Below are 18,813 nucleotides of genomic sequence, written 5' to 3'. Positions count from 1 at the left end.
GAGGTGAAGTGGTTAATAGCATCCAATAGGTTTTTGCAGCTGACAAGGTCAGCTTTGGTAAACAGAAGCAGATCATCTGCAAAGAGTACGTGTGAAATTGGTTTAGTTTTAGGGGTTAGTTTGATTCCTTGAACAATTTTTGAGGATTGCAGATGACACAGGAGACGAGAAAAAACCTCCATGCAGAGTATGAAAAGATAAAGAGATAGCGGGTCTCCCTGCCTAATTCCTATAGATGGTTTGAATTTTTGACAGGGATTGCCATTAAGGAGCACATCAATAGAGATGAAGAAATACATTGAAATATCAGTTGGCGCCACTCTTCCGAGAAGCCGAAAGCTCTCATTGTGTCTATTAGAATTTTCCAGTTGCTGCTGTGTCTATTAGAATTGTCCAAATAAAATTGTAAAGTAAAAAACCAATAATAAATAAACAAATGATATGGCATCTGACTTGGGCCTAGTCGGATTATGACGCGAGCCTGATCCACACCATAAAGATAGTAGGTATTTGAACCACCGTAACCCAACGTGAGTGACGAACACCCCCAGAATGATAACAGCGAGCAACGATATCCTAAACAGAATATCTTCTTTATTGACGAAAATATTATTTCCACTCAGAAAGCAATTACAAACCCAAAATCAAACAGAAAATCAAATTAAATCAAATACCTAATTCAATCAATCAATCAAATCTGGGTTTGTGTTTGAATAAAAAATCAACTAAAGAGATCTTTCAAATTGGGTTTTGATTCTGTTGGCAGAGATGAATGGTGGCGGTGGTAGAGGTAATTACAGAAACCCTTGTTTAACGATGCATCAACCACGGGCATCGTTGTTAGTCTATGGTATTAAGCGTATTGAAGGAAGATCATGGCCTGCTCCTATTAGAGGTAGTATTAATCAAATCCATCCCTGCTCTCTTTAAATTTCCCAAATTAATTTGTTTTTTTTTTCAGAATGTATCATTCTAGTTATGAATTGGACTTCTAGAGATACAGGCAAATGAGTTGGAATACAGAAATTTAGTTTTCATGAGTTCTGGCACCATTCAAATGATGTTAAGTTCTTAGGGAAGAGTCCCCGGATGAAGAACAGATGCCTGTATTTACAATTTAAAGTAAGATGTTTAAATGAATTGACAAACATCTAAATTACACATTGAAGAAGTACTTGACTATAGGTTGAAGGCTAGAAGAGTGTTCCGCTATACATATATAATGTTCTTGAAGAATTTCAATTTTTGAAAGCTCATATAGTTTTGAATCTTTTGATAACTATTGGTGTTTTTGTGTACTTTTTGAAGTTCATCTGAAACTTTTGGGAAATCTTGTGATTGATTAAGAATGGAACCGTAATTTATGTATCCTTAGACTTTTTATGTGGAGAGTAATATCCTTTAACCTAATTTATGAGAAGAGGCTTGCAATCTCCAAAGCAGGTAGCTAGGCAAGGAACAAAAAAATCCCCCCCCGACCCTGATGTATGTGGGGTTTGGAGCCCAAACCTCTTGCTATAAGTGTTTAACCACCATTAACGGGACACTTACGTCGGGAACTAATTAGAGCACACTAGTATCATTTTAATCACTTAAGCGACAAGGGCAATTACCCATGCTTTTATTTCAATGATGCATTTGTATATGAATAATCTTTTGATATTTTTCTTTAAGGACGACTCTGGATCCACGCTGCTGGTAAAGTTCCGGATCAAGAGACAATCAAAGCAATGGAAGACTTTTATAGAGAAATCTATAAAGTGAACGGAGTTGAAGAATTGAATTTTCCAGAGCATTATCCAACTTCACGACTATTAGGTATCTTAATTGGTTCACCTATTTGAACCTACTTTACTTGTAATTTGCAGCATAGTGCCGTAGTTCAGTAACTAGTGGCATAGTGTAGAAGTAGCTATAATCCGTTTTCTGGAAAAGGATGATGTGGATTCCTTACTAGTTTGGCACTTAATCCAATATTCAGGTTGTATTGATGTGGTTGGATGTCTTAGGCGGCATGAAGTCGAGTGTTGGGAGGAGGTACCCGAAGGGGTAGGTATTGTAATTTATCTTTTGTTTTCGGCCATTTGAGTTTTCTCCCTATACCATATTACACTTGATTTATCCTTTTTCAGTTCGAACTTTATGTTGTAATCACTTTTGCTTTTCTTCCAGGTGAGACTAGAAGCTCAAACGGATTTTTGCTGGCTATGTGAAAACCCACAGGTATGTACAGAAGTTCTAGTTTGCAGTTGCTAGAGGTTTGGGACAAAACGCTGTTGCAAACCTTTTCATTTTCAGCTACTTATTTTTCTCCCAAGTTTATTGATCAGATCATTCTTTTTTGTGCGGATAATATCTAAGGATTCTTGCTTTTTGTTTTTCCTATTGGCTTGCAAAAATTAACTGTTTCTGGTTACTCAATTAATTCTTGTCCTCTGAACAATTTAGAGATTATTGATCCCATTTGAGATGCGAGGGTTTCAAGGTGTTTACAACTTGGAAAGAAGGGTAAGTTCATAGCACCACTATCATATTCTGCTCTGCTTTTTTTCTCTTCACAAACAATCTAAGTTACTCACTTTCGTTTCCTACTGAGACTTTTCAGATATATGACGCCGCAGTTAGAGGTCTGAGTCCGGTTAAAAGTCCATTACCTGTAAAGTTTCCACTTCCAGATTCCAGAGATCCTTTCTCGCTAAAACCAGGATCACTTGTCTCGAGCTTGTCTTCCTTAAAAGTATCTGAAGTTAAAAAACCAGAGACTCTTACAGCAGCTATAGCTGGTGCACGCGCTGCAGCTATAGCTGGTGCACGCGCTGCAGCTACCCAATACTCAAAGCAACCTCAGAGGTCCCAACTACTAACACAATCCCACAAAGAGATAATCCAGATTCTAGAGAAGCATGTAAGTTTAAGAACAAATCAAATAATTCAGAACTGAATGAAAGGCATGTTGCAGAGTATGATCGCCCAGTTCAAAATGGAAATTTGGCGCATAATGTAAGAAACAGTCAAGAGGTTTTTGATGGTACAAGTTGTAGTAGCCAAATTCAAGATCATAGTAGAGATTGGAACCATCGATCGCAGGACAGAACTGTCGAGGAGTCCAGAAGCCCTGCAACCATTGTCTCAGACAGGTCTCGACTACCACAAAATGAACGTTACAGAGACCAGGGTGGACGAAGGAATTGGTAGCGGTACTCAAGGCAGTTCTAGAGATAAGAAACTCAATGTTGGGACTCCTAAGGTATGGAACCTTCTGGATTTTTTTTTTGAAGTAATTAGTAGAGAAACGAAAAAATTGTCCAGGGATGAGGAACCTATTAACTTTTGACACGTGGTATGTTGATGAGGGTTCATTAATCAGCACCTGGAATCGAATCCGACGATGGGTTAATAGGTTCCTTTACCTCGTGGACACTCATGATTTCTCATGTCACTTATTGCGCATGCCTCTGTGACTCTGTCTTTCCCCTGGTAAAAATGTACTTCTAATTTTTTTCTAGGTCCATCATTGTTGTTGGTAGAGTTAGAACTATATCAATTAGTACATGTTATGATCTACAACTAGTGTATTGACTAGGGATTGACGTGCAGATTTTCGCGGCAAGAATGGAAGGCCTTAGGCCTGCATTATAAGTGTTTGAACCATGGATTCATTAAAGCACAGACTTGAATGGCTATATATGGATGATTCAGTACAGGTATTTCGACGGACGCAGGCGAATGGCTCGCATAAGAGTGAAACTTTTTTTTCAGGAATAGCAGAGTGTGCATGTTGTACTATAGGTAGTTTTAGGCCTACGAATTCTACTACGGTACATGTTATGATCTGCAACTCTTATAGCTTCCAATAAACCCATTACGTGTAGTAGTTAGTCTGTTGCATTTGATAAAGTGATCAGATTATGGGTCATAACTCGTAAGGGATCCAAGAATGGGGTGATAAATCAATCGAAAGCCCAAAAATGCGGTATAAAATGATACAGTAACCTACCTTTATCCCAGTCATCTTTTACATATACAAAACTTTTGTTGTGTCTAATACTCACTCACGCTTCAATAGACATTATCTTCTTGCTGGAGTTTTTCGGAGGTTCATTTCTTTGGTTTGTTGCTCTAGTTTTGAGCTTTGCTACGTATTGGTCAGAACTTCACAGTAGCAATTCCACACCTAAAGAAATGTTCTCAAAAAGATCCCCAATCTTGGCAAGGACAATCAGCACTGTCACCAGGCGTATGACGTTTTAACTGTCACTATTAACATTCGATTAGATCACCCTCTGTTGCATGAAGTGTAGGAACCTTGACTCTAGGAGGTGTACCAGACTTGTACCATCCATTAGGGCAAAAAACTATATAAAGAATATCACTAGGCTCATTTTCCAAGTGATACAATTGCTCTCCAGCAGCAAAGCTCCCAAGTAGCTGGTATGACCGCTCTGATCCGTCCATCGTGAGACACATATCATCGGTACATGCTGCTAACTCCATTTGAGTCTGATAAATAAACTCCAGAGTCGCAGAAATCTCTTGCTCGAATTGATACAGTGGTCCACTTTGGAAATCTATTTTTCTCAGCTTGCACAATCCCTCTCCTAACTCCATCATTGCTCCTCTATGGTTCTTGTTAAACAAGTGATGAAATCCTACCGCGCACTGTAAAATCCCATGAATAACGGTCCGTTGGGGGTCTTCTGCTTTGAGCCATAGAGCTTCAAGAAAATCATGACATTTGTAGTATTCTCTATTGTTGAATAACAAGACTGCCTTGTCAAATCTCATATCTTCTTCATTCTCTTCTCCATTCTCTTCGAAAAAGAACCCATCATTAGTCAAGCGATACGAATGAAGTGCGAAGTGGAAATTCTTTTGCTTGGGGTGTTCTTCTTTGGAAAATTTTAGATTTCTAGATTTTGAAGAGAAAACGGGAGGACGACAACGTGCATCTTGGGGTCCGAAGATGAAGTGTTGTTTAGAAGGAAATGTTAGGAGGTGAAAAGATTAACCGTTGACTGTCATTTTTAACGTTTACTGTTTACTGATTACTTGACTTCCGTTTACCTATTTATTTACGGCTTTGCTATTCTATCCAAACAAAAAAAGAAAATCTTCTTTCTTAAACCTTTGTTCATAGCAAAAGTTGATTGCAATTGCAATTGCTTATCTGAATTTCTGGGTTGATCGGGATTGCTTCCGAAAGGACGAAGGTGAAGAGAAGGAGAAACGATGAGTAGTAGCAGTATCTATGCTGCATTTGGTAATGAATTATATATTAGTTTGTGGTATATTCAGCAGAACCTGTTGATTCACTTCAGAGATGCATGCGGGAGCGGGTATACCAAAGTTGGCAATCATTGCTGAACCGTAAGGGTCCATACTTCTTCGAATTACATTTCAACCGATCAAGAGCGCGCCATATATATAATCTGCATATATATGGCGCAGGTGGTGATATCTCCCGTTTTATTGACAAGGGTTACGGGGGACCATTGTTCTCTGCAGCACTGCAGATTTATCAAGGAAGAGAAGGAGAATTACGAGGAAGAGCAAGTGTTTATGTGACTGCAAAAAGCGTGAGTAGACACGTGGCGCCATATTAGAGCCGAAGCAACTTAGTATTATACGATTCTCAACATTTGATCTTAGCCTAATTTGTATAGTTTGTAAGGAAAGAAGATACATGTAATTTCCATCTCCCGGCAGTTCTTATAGAATGAACAAACTCAGGGTTTGTTCATTTTACTCCCACTACGGATTCAATAAACATCAAAATTGGATGTTCAAGTCAACAGATCCAGCGTGCGCTTTAGAGAAGGTCGGACGGGCTCGCCAAAAACGTTGGCATGTGAAACAAAAACGCCAATGCTTGTCCTTCTAACGCGCGTGATTACTTCACACGCCAGCGTTCAGATTAAACACGCCAGTGTTTTAAACCAAAGCGTCAACTGCTCCTTCTATCCGACTTTCATTGTTCTTTTGTTTTCCCTATAAATTCATTTCGTCTATGGACTCAAAACTCACACACACCTTCTTCAACACTACCTCAACATTACACAATTTTCATAACGTTTCTAACTTTTCTTTTTGTTTTCAAACAAAACTATTCATATCAATTCAATCTTTCAGAAAAATTCTCATCTCCATATATTGCATTTCTAACAAATATGGCATCCTCACAACAACGATCACTACAACAAACACCACAACAATCACAACAACAAACACAACAATCACAACAACAAACACAACAATCACAATAAAGGAACATAGGAATTCGTGGTCCCAAGTATACGATGGATGAAGAGGAGTCACTTTGCAGAGATTATATATTATATACATTAGATGAAATCAATGGTATTTATCAAGAAAAAAAACTTTTTATGGTAAGATTTTAGAAAAAGTTGGTGAAGAAACCGATAACACTAATATACGCGATGTCGATGGGTTGAGTCATTGTTTTCACACAATTTCAACATTCCTCAGTGAATATGTAGCTTTGATCACTCAAATGTGGAATAGCAGAAGAAGTGGTGAAGGCGAACCGGATGTGGAACGAAGATATCGAGAAGAGTGGCAAAGATCCCACAAAGGTTGCAGCTTCCAACATGAAACTTGTTTCACCATTTTGAGGGTGCTTAACAAGTTTAATCCATACTTGCTGAAAGGTCATCAAGTGCCTGGAAGATCACCACATGGTCCAATCTCACAGGATTTTCATAATTAAAGGTATGCTTGACTACCTGATGGAACTCCAGGTAGTCAGGAAAAACACAACACTAATCTAGACGTTAACACCAACTCCAAGAAAAGAAGAAAAGGTGGTCAGAAAGCAAAAGCAGCGAGAGACGCATCCCAAGGAGCAGCAGAAGGAAGTTCAAGCGAGTTCAACTATGCTGAACACAAGGAATTCGAGATGCAGATGGAAGCATATGGAGCTAGGTACCATGGAATTGCGACAAATAATCAATGAAAAAGTCGTCTTTCGCGAGAACAGTATTACAGGGATTGTAATCTAAAAAAATTACTCGCCTTGGACACTACAAAAATGAATGAACGACAATATGCTACATGGACTAAGCAACAGGATGCTGCCGAACAACAATACCCCACCGACTAACAAGCCCCTCAACAAACTGGCGAGTGCGTGAATGTGGAAGAAGACGAAGATGATTCCTCGGAAGAAAACGAATAAGAATTCAGTCTTGCTTAGTTAAGTTTAATTTCACTCTTACTTAGTTAAGTTTAATTTAATTGTATTCGGTTATTTAAATTACTTTTAATATAATTGTCTTTATTTTAATTTTAAATGTACTCGTTTAAACAAACAACTTTAAATTAAAAAAAAATAATTAAAATAAACAACACTGTAACATCATCTATTTTCATAAGTCTTAGAAAACATATTAACTAAAATAAACAACACTATAACATATATCTCCCTCTTCCTCTCCCTCTGCCTCGCCCTCGCGCATCATCTCTTCCTATTTTTAAAGCCCAAAAATGCTTGGTTAAATCTTGTCTTAGTTGTCCATAGATTCCCTTTGGAGTCTGTCAGTGGCAAGTCTATATTTTCTTGCCGGGCGCCCATGCTCTACCACAAGATTCGGCCTCAAATCTTCATCTCGAAAACTAGTCCAGATTGGGTCATCCCTTGTTTATTCAATGACCATGTTATGCAGAATGATACAAGTCAGCATAATTTTGTTCATTTCTTGAATATCAAAAAAGCGTGTCGGCCTAGCTATGATGGAAAACTTTCTTTTCAGAATGCCAAAAGCGCGTTCAACATCCTTTCTGCATTTCATTTGTTGGGTGTTAAAGTACTTCATATCCTTCGAAGACGTCGGTCCAAAACCTACCTGTTTATAAGCTTGAGCCATAGTTGACCATTCTGGATAGATTCTGTATGCTAAATAATAACCCTGAATGTAGTGATTACCGTTGATGGTGAATTTACAGTGCGGCGCGACCACATTCTTAATATCTTCAAACAATGGTGACTTATATAAAACGTTCAGATCGTTATTTGACCTGAGAGTCCAAAAAAGGCATTCCAAAACCAACAATCATAAGTGGTTAAAGCTTCCAAAATTACAATTGGTTTTGGATAATGACCCTTATTTTGGCATGCTCATTCAACCGGACACGCATGCCACATCCACTGCATGCATTCAAGACTTCATAACAATCCTGGAAAACCCCTCTCGGTGTTTTCTGCAGTTATTTTTTGAACATCTTCCTGAGTAGGCTTTCTTAAAAAGGATGTACCAAAATGCTCAACAATTGTTTCACAAAAGAATTTGAGATACCTACAGGCGGTTGTTTTCCCAATACGAATGTAATCATCCATGAAATCTGCTGGTACCCCGTAACAGAGTATACGGAGGTCCGCAGTGACCTTTTGTTCGGGACTAAAGCCTCGTATATGTCGTGCATCATACTGATAATTAAATAAAGGTTGTACCTGACAAAGCTCGGCAATAATCCTTTGCATCAAGTTGCGGCCCATGCGGAACCGTCGCTGAAAATCCTCATCGGAATATACACAATCATGATTAAAAAAATCATGCATCATCTTTTCGTGGTAAAAATGTCGATTCCGCCACGTCCATCTTCTAATCAAAACTTCATATAGCTCTAAAGGCCTTGGTATCACCCTGAATTGTAATTGCAACATAAAATTTCGTCCCATTCTATCTTGATTTGCATCTTCGTCCATTTGACGCAAAAACTCCATACACATTTCTTCATCTTCCTCGTACAACATTCATCCATCTCCTTATCCCTCATAAGATTAATCGGATGAAAGATTGTTGTGAATTTGTGAGATCAAATTCGAGCCGTATTTATAGAGTAGATAGCCGTTCCAGTGACCATTAAAAAGTTGTTGTTGGCGTTCTTGGCTCAAACGCTGGCGTTTTCATTAGACACGCCAGCGCTGATGCTTCAATCGCCAGCGTCATCCATTCGTCCCCGTGCCAAACTATCACTCGCTCACTGGTTTTCCATAGTGCAAAATCCTATTTGACCATCCACGTGGCTCAACAAACATTTACATTTGAACATTACCATAGGAATTGCCCTAAAGAAAGAAATTGGAGAGAGAGAGAGAAGAGACTTATTCTTATATTCTTGTTCCCCTACTACTATCACCTTGGAATTAGAGTTTCAACAAAAAGTCATTAATGGAGTCTCAATGTAATCTCAATACTCATAGTAAAAACAATTCGTGAATGTAGATCCCATTATGGATCGAATAAAATCCGGTGCCAATCTCTATATTCTAGCACTTACATTTTATATTTTTTATGGTGAATGATGTTTAGATCTAAGAATTTTTATTTAGGTGTAGTTTGTAAGATTTCCTGGAACTACATTTTGACGCTAGAAATGGTTTGAAGGAACAAAAGATTTATCCTACCTGAAATACTCGCTGATTCAAAAAAAGTTTGAGTGAAGTTGGTTGTTGAGTACATCTTACCAAATATTTGTGTTTTAGGGGAAAAAATTGGAAGATCCAGTGAAAGACTTTCATCTTCAATCAACAAATATCAAATAAGTTCAGACAAGGAAAAGAAATATACGAGGTTGATATATCAAAAACGGATCTGATGCACAGTGAAATCAATCACAGTCCTCATCAACAAGGATAAATCTACTACTTATGTTTTTAAATTTGTTGTCTAAAACTCGGATTTGATGATTACAAACAAAGTTTTGGGAATCTTTTTTTTGTAAAACCTTTTCTTATTTATCAAAAAAATCTAATTCTCTTCAAAAATCTTGATTCAATATTAAATCAGATGGCAGATTTACAATCAAATGAGTATGGATATACAAACCCATTTCAATGAATTTCAAATATCCGAAGTATTTTTAATTGATTCAAATAGATTTTCGGTGATGATTTCTGATCTTCGTGTACAGGTTAGTTTAAAGCCTTTCTGATTCACTCATCAGTTTAATTGGCTGTTGGCAGCAACAGGTGCTCAGCATGAACTGCTGACGATGAAAAAAGTAGTCATCTCTTAGACCCACGATCTTGTCGCTAAATAAAGACCTTGCGAGGCACAAAATATAAGATGAGGTCAATCGCAAGAGTACTAGGCGCCTCAGATATAAACCCCAAAAAAGCCTAACAATATCACGTAAGGCGAAATAAGATCTTAACTAGGAGGCGCAATAAAACCTCAAAAAGAAACAATAAAACCTCGTGAAGAAAAAAACAAGAAATAAGGCCTCACTGAGGCAGAAAGAAAAATGAAAAGAAATGTGCTTTCCAAGGCAATGAAAGATCTCGTGGGAGCAAGATGAAGCGATAAGGAGACATGTTCTCGCCAATGGGGATCGCTAACAAGATAAGTATTATGAAATTTCAAGCAAAATCTTATTGCATGTGAAATGCTTCTCCACTAATGCTAGCACAACCAAAATTCTAATACTTAAAATGTAATTACGATGGCATAATATTTTTCTTTCCACCGGTTATCTATTATGCCACTTTTAACACCACCAGCGACGCCATTGCCGTAAAAACGTCGTGTCATTATAGCATGGTTCAAAAACATAAAGAATGAAAATGCAAATGAACTAAACTATATTAGTTCTTTCTGATTGACCGTCTTCTACAAAATTTGGTAGCCCTTTTTGGTGAAAATATTTATCAAAAGGAGATGGATATCGATCCCGATAGATCATTAGAGCACCTGCAATGTTTCAGCCATCATGTCATTTATCATACCTAATGGTCAAAGAGCGTCAATTTTTTCGATCAGCTATCTCACCGTGATAACGGACATCCAGTTTATTAAAGTGTCCATATTCGGAAGTCATGGGCCAGTCATTATTTGTGAATGAGTGCATTCATCGTTATGTATATTGATTGGGTTTCTCTGCTGCGTACCTGTCTTCAATAATTAAATACCCCTGATTTTGACACCCAATAATAGACGTGTTATTAGTGAAGTGAAACTCTGTTAGGAGTTTATCAAGCACTATTAAGAGATACGTAGTGTTGGGCTCAAGAATATGTCTTGAGACCATGTTTTGAGACCACCTTGGACAGTCCATTTAGATGGACTGACTTGGACAGTCTATGTAGAGAGTCCGTTTCCGTACGTAGCAATCTTGAGACCCAAGTAATCGGTCTCAAGTCGGTAGGTTTAGGGTTTGTATCTTGGAACCCAAGATGAGTCTTGTATAAATTGAAACGTGATGAATGAATGAACACAAGGGAATTACCAAACTTAACATGGCATCACGAGCCGGTTAAGAACCCTAACAGAAAACAATGGAGGGTGAAACAGGATCATCCAAAGGGAAAAATATAGAGTATGATATGCAGAAGAAGAACCCAGTCTACCATCTAGGATCAAGTGATGGTCCAGGTATCATCATAACGCCGATTGTTCTAAAAGGGAGTAACTATGAAGAATGGGCTAGAGCCATAAGAAGATCATTGATAGCTAAAAGAAAGTTTGGTTTTGTTGATGGAACAATCACGAAACCTGAAGATAGTGACCAGTTGGAAGAGTGGATTGCTGTCCAGTCGATGCTTGTTTCATGGATTAGCAACACGTTAGACTCATCAATTAGATCGAGCTTGGGAGACTATGATGATGCAAACTTGCTGTGGACACAGTTGAAGAGAAGGTACTGTGTTGTGAGCGGAACAAGAATACGTCAGTTGAAAACTTCGTTAAGTGAGTGCAAACAAAAGAAAGCGGAAGGTGTAGCTGAGTACTTTGGGAGACTCAACAAGATATGGGATGAGATGATGACATACATGAAGGTACCTCAGTGCAAGTGTGGTAATTGCACTTGTAATATCGCATCACAAGTAAGTACGTTGAGAGAAGAAGACTTTTTGCACTATTTTTTGATCGGATTAGACTCTGTGTATAGTTCCGTGCGAGAACAGCTGTTGGCTAGAGACCCGTTGCCATCAACAGATATAGCATACCAGACAATGGTCAACTCGGAGCGTCTGCGTATAGGAGAAGTAGCTATATCCACGGAGGTACATGACAATGTGATGGCATTCAGAGTGCAATCTGATCAACGTCAGTTTAACAATACATATGATCCTAACAAGCATTGCAAGTACTGTAACATAGATGGACACTCAGAGGATGGGTGCTTTCCACGTATTGGATATCCAGAATGGTGGGGAGACAGACCTAGAGGTGGAAGAGGATCTGTTAGAGGAGGCAGAACCAATGGCAGAGGGCGTGGTGACACTAACTTTACCAGTGGTAGAGGAGGTAGAGGACAAGGTGCAGGCAACCAGGTTCGAGCACACAACCTCAACATATCAGATGCAAGGCATTCAGGTGGAGCATCCTCATCAGAAGCGTCAGGTCTGACTGGAGTCAAAGCAACACAGCTTCAACAGGTGCTTGAGTTTTTAAACTCCAAGAAATCCACGCCTCAACTCCAAGGTAAGAAGAATAAAACTGTGTGGATTGTAGACACGGGGGGGAAACAAATCATGTTACATATAAAAAGAGATGACATGAGTAGAGATAAAAGATTATAAAGGCATGCATATTGGACTTCCAGATGGGAAGTCCTTTTCTAAGAAGATAGGAACTGTTATTCTACTGGGGGATTGAGGACTAGAGAATGTGCTTTATGTGCCTCAGATACTTGTAACTTAATATCGGGTACAACACTTATTGATGAGAAAAGATGTATTATCCAATGTACTAACAGTTTATGTCTTATACAGGACCGGTTGACGAGGAGGATGATTGGAGTGGCTGAGAGACAAGGTGGACTGTATATTTTCTGTGGTGTGCCTCAAGTTGAAGTTATGGCTGTTATGGAGATACGTATGAGCTATGGCATCGGCGTATGGGACATCCGTCAGAGAAAGTGCTGCAAAAGTTACAAGGAATGAGTAGGTTAATAAAGAAGAATAATGATGCTTGTGATATCTGTCCACGAGCAAAACATCATAGGAGTAGTTTTGCTAGTAGTTTCAGTAAATCCAGTTGTATTTTTGAGTTGGTTCATATAGATTTATGGGGTCCGTATAAGACTCAGTCATCATGTGGAGCACATTATTTTTTGACAATAGTAGATGATTTTTCAAGAGGTGTGTGGATTTATTTGCTTCGAACCAAAACTGAAGTTGAACAGACATTTCTTAACTTCATTGCTCTTGTGAAGCGTCAGTTTAAAGAAATCAAAATTGTCAGAAGTGATAATGGAACTGAGTTCAATGCATTGCGTGGATACTTTCGAACCAATGGGATAGTGTTTGAGACATCCTGTGTCGGTACACCACAACAGAATGGAAGAGTTGAGAGAAAACATCAACATATAATGAATGTGGCAAGGGCTTTGAGATTTCAAGCCAATTTGCCAATAAGGTTTTGGGGGGAATGTGCATTGACAGCTGCGTATTTAATCAATCGCACGCCTACACCTATTTTAGATCATAAAACTCCGTATGAGCTTTTGTTTGGAAAACATCCCCCATATCATCAGTTGAAGGTATTTGGATGCCTGTGCTATGTGCATGATCAAAGTGGTAGAGGGGATAAGTTTGCGAGTAGAGGAAGAAGGTGTGTCTTCCTTGGGTATCCGTTTGGTAAAAAGGTGGCAAGTATATGATTTAGACACGAAACAATTTAGGGTGTCAAGAGATGTAGTTTTTTGAACATCAATTTCCATTTAAGACTGAGGTTGTATCGCGTAAGATGGCGACTGAGATGATGCAGTCGAGATTTAAGACTTCATCTGTGACTGATCCACGGTGTATTGGCTGAGAGCTTCAGTACAGTCCTGATGAGTACTGGAGTGATGAAAGCAAGAAGAAGTTGTATTAGCTCCTCAAGGTGGGGATACAACTGAGACGGACAACGTTGGAGTTTCAACTGAGACAGGCAGCACTGATGGTTCAGCTGAGACCGAGGATGCTGCTCCTTCTACTGAGACTGAAGGGTGGTGTTTCAGCTGAGTCCGAGAATAAGCAGCATGCAGAAAATGTTGCTTCTCGCAATAATGTTGTTGATGGTGAGATGGGTAAAGGGAAGCGTCAGAAGCTCCCTTCTAGCAGACTAAAAGGATTTGTGACGCACACCATTCGAGAAAACAGTCTACCTCATCCTCATTCTACACAATCATCATCCTCAGGTACGCCTTATCCTTTGACATATTATGTTAGTTGTGATAAATTTTCTGCTGTGCATAAGAAATATCTTGCAGCTATAACAGCTGGATCTGCACCACGCAACTTTAAAGAAGCCATGAAGCATCCAGGGTGGAGGAAAGCCATGGAAGCAGAAATCCGAGCTTTGGAAGAACAAGGTACCTGGGAATTGCAAGAATTACCGCCGGGCAAGAGAGCACTAGGAAGTAAATGGATTTACACGGAGAAGTACGATGAAAATGGGAAGTTGGTACGATTAAAAGCACGCTTGGTGATCTTTGGGAATCATCAGGTTGAAGGATTGGATTATAAAGAGACTTTGCACCAGTTGCAAAAATGACAACGGTACGTACTTTTTTAGCTGTCGCAGCAGTTAAACACTGGGAAGTACATCAGATGGATGTACATAATGCATTTCTTCATGGAGACTTGGAGGATGAGGTGTATATGAAGATACCACCTGGATTTGCTAAGGGTCAGACAAATATGGTGTGTAAAATGAAGAAATCATTATATGGTTTAAGACAGGCTCCTCGTTGTTGGTTTGCCAAACTATCAACAGCCTTGAAGAAATACGGCTTTAGGCAAGCATACTCGGACTATTCTCTTTTTACTATGACCAAGGGAGACATACAGCTTAATGTCTTGGTCTATGTAGATGATTTGATTATTGCGGGGAATAATCTAGTGGAGATTCATACATTTAAATCATACTTGGGACAATGTTTCAAGATGAAAGATTTGGGAAAATTGAAATATTTTCTCGGCTTGGAGATAGCTCGTAGTAAACAGGGTATTTATATATGCCAGAGGAAATATGCATTGGATATTATCATGGAAACGGGTTTATTAGGAGCTAGACCTGCTGAGTTTCCAATGGAGACTAATCATCGTCTGGCTTTGGCGCAGGGAGATTTGTTTGTTGATGTTGAAAAATATAGAGACTAATTGGTAGACTGATTTATTTGGCCGTGACTAGACCTGATCTTACATACTCGGTGCATACACTGTCTCAGTTTATGCAACAACCGAGAATCGAACATTGGGAGGCTGCACTTCGAGTGGTTAGATACTTGAAAAAGAATCCTGGGCAAGGCATTTTGTTGCGCTCTGATAGTAACCTGAGTTTGCAAGGGTGGTGTGACTCAGATTGGGCAAGTTGCCCTTTGACTAGACGTTCATTGACAGGATGGTTTGTTCGTCTTGGGCATTCCCGGTGTCTTGGAAAACAAAGAAGCAACCAACTGTTTCGCGAAGCTCAGCTGAAGCAGAATATCGATCCATGGCAGCAGCAACATGTGAGTTGAAGTGGTTGAAACAATTACTTGGTGATTTGGGGGTTCGTCATCCACATGGAAAGCTCCTGTGTGATAGTCAATCAGCATTATACATGCTCAGAATCCAGTTTTTCATGAACGAACCAAACATATAGAGTGGACTGTCATGTTGTTCGAGATGCTATAGTACAGAAGATTATATCCCCTTCTTACACTCCTACGGCGGTGCAATTGGCAGATATCTTCACCAAATCATTAGGGAAAGCTCAATTTCAAGGTCTTTTGTCCAAGATGGGCATTTGTGACCTACATGCTCCGTCTTGAGGGGGGGAGGGGGGTTAAGAGATACGTAGTGTTGGGCTCAAGAATATGTCTTGAGACCATGTTTTGAGACCACCTTGGACAGTCCATTTAGATGGACTGACTTGGACAGTCTATGTAGAGAGTCCGTTTCCCTACGTAGCAATCTTGAGACCCAAGTAATCGGTCTCAAGTCGGTAGGTTTAGGGTTTGTATCTTGGAACCCAAGATGAGTCTTGTATAAATTGAAACGTGATGAATGAATGAACACAAGGGAATTACCAAACTTAACAAGCACGTATAGGGACGGTACTTACGCGGCAAGGTAGCTAATTTCATGGACTGGGGTGCAATTGGGTAACGTGTGCAGTCTAGGAATTCTTTTGACAATCAAACTCCTGCTCTATCTTGTGCTCTGTATATTTTCCTATATTTCCTGTAAATCTGTTTTGTTGTATTCTGGTCTTTCATTTAACCCTAAACACGCATTTAGGAGTCCTAATGTTACTCAAATTCCTCCTCTGCATAGGTTCTCCTGTTTTCTTTGGAATCTCTCTAATTCTTCCGTTATAAATACAGTCTCAAGGTATCATCTCATCGCACAAGAAAATCAGAGTAGCTAGCTCTAGCTGCCTGGTAACTTATTATTTCTAGGGTTTTGCTTTCAAGAAAAACTTTCGACTGTTTTCTAGGGTTCGTTGTGATAATGGAGATGGAGATAGAAGAAAAACTTGAAAGGATGGAGGATGGAAACAAAGCACAGGGGAAAAGGAACTAACAGTCGAAGAGATATTTTAACGCACGAAGTACCATCCTGGAGATCACAGCTAACAATCAGATCAATATTTGTTAGTGCATTATTAGGGTTTTTATTCACATTCATTGTGAGGAAGCTCAATATTACTACTGGAGTAATACCTGCTCTTAATGTTGCTGCTGGTTTGGTGGGGTATTTCTTTATCAAGGCATGTATTGGGATTGAAATCGGGTTTATCGAAAAAATTACCTTGGTTTTTTTCAAGCCAGCCTTTTACTAGACAAGAAAATACAGTAGTTATTCAGACTTGTGTTGTTGCTATCTCTGGAATCGCTTTTAGCAGTGGATATGCAAGTTATATGCTTGGCATGACAAAGATTATTCCAGATCAAGGTCCAGCAATGTCGTGACCCTCAATTTGGGAATGATGTATGGGTTTCTTGCTCTTATCAGTTTTGTTGGTCTCTTTTCTATTATTTCTTTAAGAAAAGTTATGATAATCGATTACAATCTGATTTATCCGAGTGGTACTGCTGGTAGTTTTTTATGGGCCTTCTTCCAATGGTTCTTTACTTCAGACGAGGGCTGTGGGTTTACGGCTTTCCAAACTTTTGGTCCTCAAGCCTTACTTTGATTTATCAAGTACCTATGTCGGGGTAGGAATGATCACATGTTGCTTGGATCCATCGCCTCGTGGGGACTCATGTGACCGCTAATTGAACTACATGAAGGTAAGTGGTACCCTGCGAATCTCCCGCCTAATAATTTAAGCGGTCTTCAAGGATATAAGGTGTTTATAGCAATAGCCATGATCCTTGGAGATAGTTTGTTTCAATTTATTTTTGTGGTATTCAAGTCCGTAAACAACCTTATAAAATCGAAGGACAAAGATGTTGGTGGTGAGCCTGTAGTGAGCTACGACGATCAACGTCGAACTGAATACTTCTTGAAAGATCAAATCCCAACTTGGGTCGCTGTAGGAGGCTACATTGCTTTGGCGATCCTCTCCGCCATATGTGTTCCTCTTCTAATATTCCCTTCATTAAAATGGTACCACATCATGATAATTTACATTGTCGCACCTATCTTGGCCTTCTGCAATTTGAAAAATTGGTCTTTGGCTTCTACCTACGGTAAGCAATTTTTGTATTTGGTGCTTGGGTTGGTTTAGATAATGGAGGTATCATTGCCGCTCTAACCCTTGTTTCACCAATATATATGTTCTTTAGCCAAGTTATTGGAACTTTTATTGGCGTTGTCTTGTCTCCGGTGGTCTTCTGGGCATTCTTTTACAAAGCCTATCCCGATCTTGGGAAAGATGGCACTTCAAATCCAGCCCCTTTTGGAGCTTTATATCGTGGTATTGCGCTTCTTGCTACTCAAGGTCTATCAGCTCTTCCAAAGAACTGCTTGAAGCTATGCATTGGATTCTTCTTCTTTGCCATTTTAGTAAACATAATTAAACAAGTTATGATGCATTTCAAGAATAAGGCTCAGAAGTATCTTCCAAGTCCCATAGCTATGGATGTTCCATTCTACTTAAGAGGATATTTTGCAATCGACATGTGTGTTGGAAGTTTATACAGGTAGTGGAGGGAGAGGAACGACAAAGCTGAAGCTGATGTTTTTGTACCTGCGGTGGCGTCAGGGTTGATTTGTGGTGACTCGCTGTGGGGAATGCCAGCTTCTGCACTTTCGTTGATGAATGCTGAACCTCCCATGTGCATGAAATTTTTATCAAGGGATACAAACTCCAAGGTTGATGCACTCTTACAAGGCTAAGTTGACTCATTCAAGATTATATTCATGTTATGCAAACTGCTATTTAAGTACTATACAAGTCTTTTTTTTTTTTCTTTTATTTATTTTTCATTTTTTTATTAGATCTTTTAGTCCATGAACGACTGGTTCATGGTACTGCATGTGTTTCTCTTCTTTTGATTTAAATAAACAGTTTATATATCTATATAATTAGCTTGCGTGTTATTATAATTACTTACTGGTCCCGTATCCTGTTATCATCATTATTTACTGGTCTCGTATCCATTTGTATGTGTTTTAAGTTATGGACGCGCGTCATTCGCAGATTAAGAGTTACATCCCCAAGGCACTTCAGTGTTTTCCTATACTGCAAGAGTGCACTCCACCTGCAGTAATGCTATCACAAATAAATTTCTAGCACTGAAATTCTAATTTTGCACAGTATGTCGGTTGCTTATAGTTTTGCGAAAAGAAAAGACGCTTGGATAATAGTGTGAGGAAAACACAGACTTTTGAGAAGGGTAACCAGAAAATAAGGAAACTAATATATCATACGC

The 18,813-nt window shown here is 39.1% G+C and overlaps 1 protein-coding gene and 1 pseudogene across 2 annotated transcripts; both read left to right on the top strand.

Moving 5' to 3' along the window:
• The first annotated feature begins 561 nt into the window (after positions 1-561).
• Positions 562-4,179, top strand: LOC113341452 (activating signal cointegrator 1-like). 2 transcript variants are annotated; one of them, XM_026586330.1, is made up of 7 exons: positions 562-895; positions 1,675-1,818; positions 1,982-2,049; positions 2,173-2,223; positions 2,449-2,508; positions 2,606-3,247; positions 3,598-4,179. In XM_026586330.1, exons 1-6 carry the CDS (start codon positions 769-771, stop codon positions 2,939-2,941), a joined length of 786 nt encoding a protein of 261 aa, XP_026442115.1. In that variant the 5' UTR covers positions 562-768; the 3' UTR covers positions 2,942-3,247; positions 3,598-4,179. The 2 variants fall into 2 exon arrangements, with proteins under 2 accessions (XP_026442115.1, XP_026442116.1); XM_026586331.1 differs by having other exon boundaries at positions 2,606-3,477.
• Positions 4,180-16,484: 12,305 nt separating this feature from the next.
• LOC113341424 lies at positions 16,485-18,277 on the top strand (annotated as a pseudogene).
• The last annotated feature ends 536 nt before the right edge of the window (positions 18,278-18,813 follow it).

Source organism: Papaver somniferum, unplaced genomic scaffold (genome assembly GCF_003573695.1).
Source record: "Papaver somniferum cultivar HN1 unplaced genomic scaffold, ASM357369v1 unplaced-scaffold_29, whole genome shotgun sequence".
NCBI lineage: Eukaryota > Viridiplantae > Streptophyta > Magnoliopsida > Ranunculales > Papaveraceae > Papaver > Papaver somniferum.
This window is presented reverse-complemented; position numbering and strand designations above follow the sequence as displayed.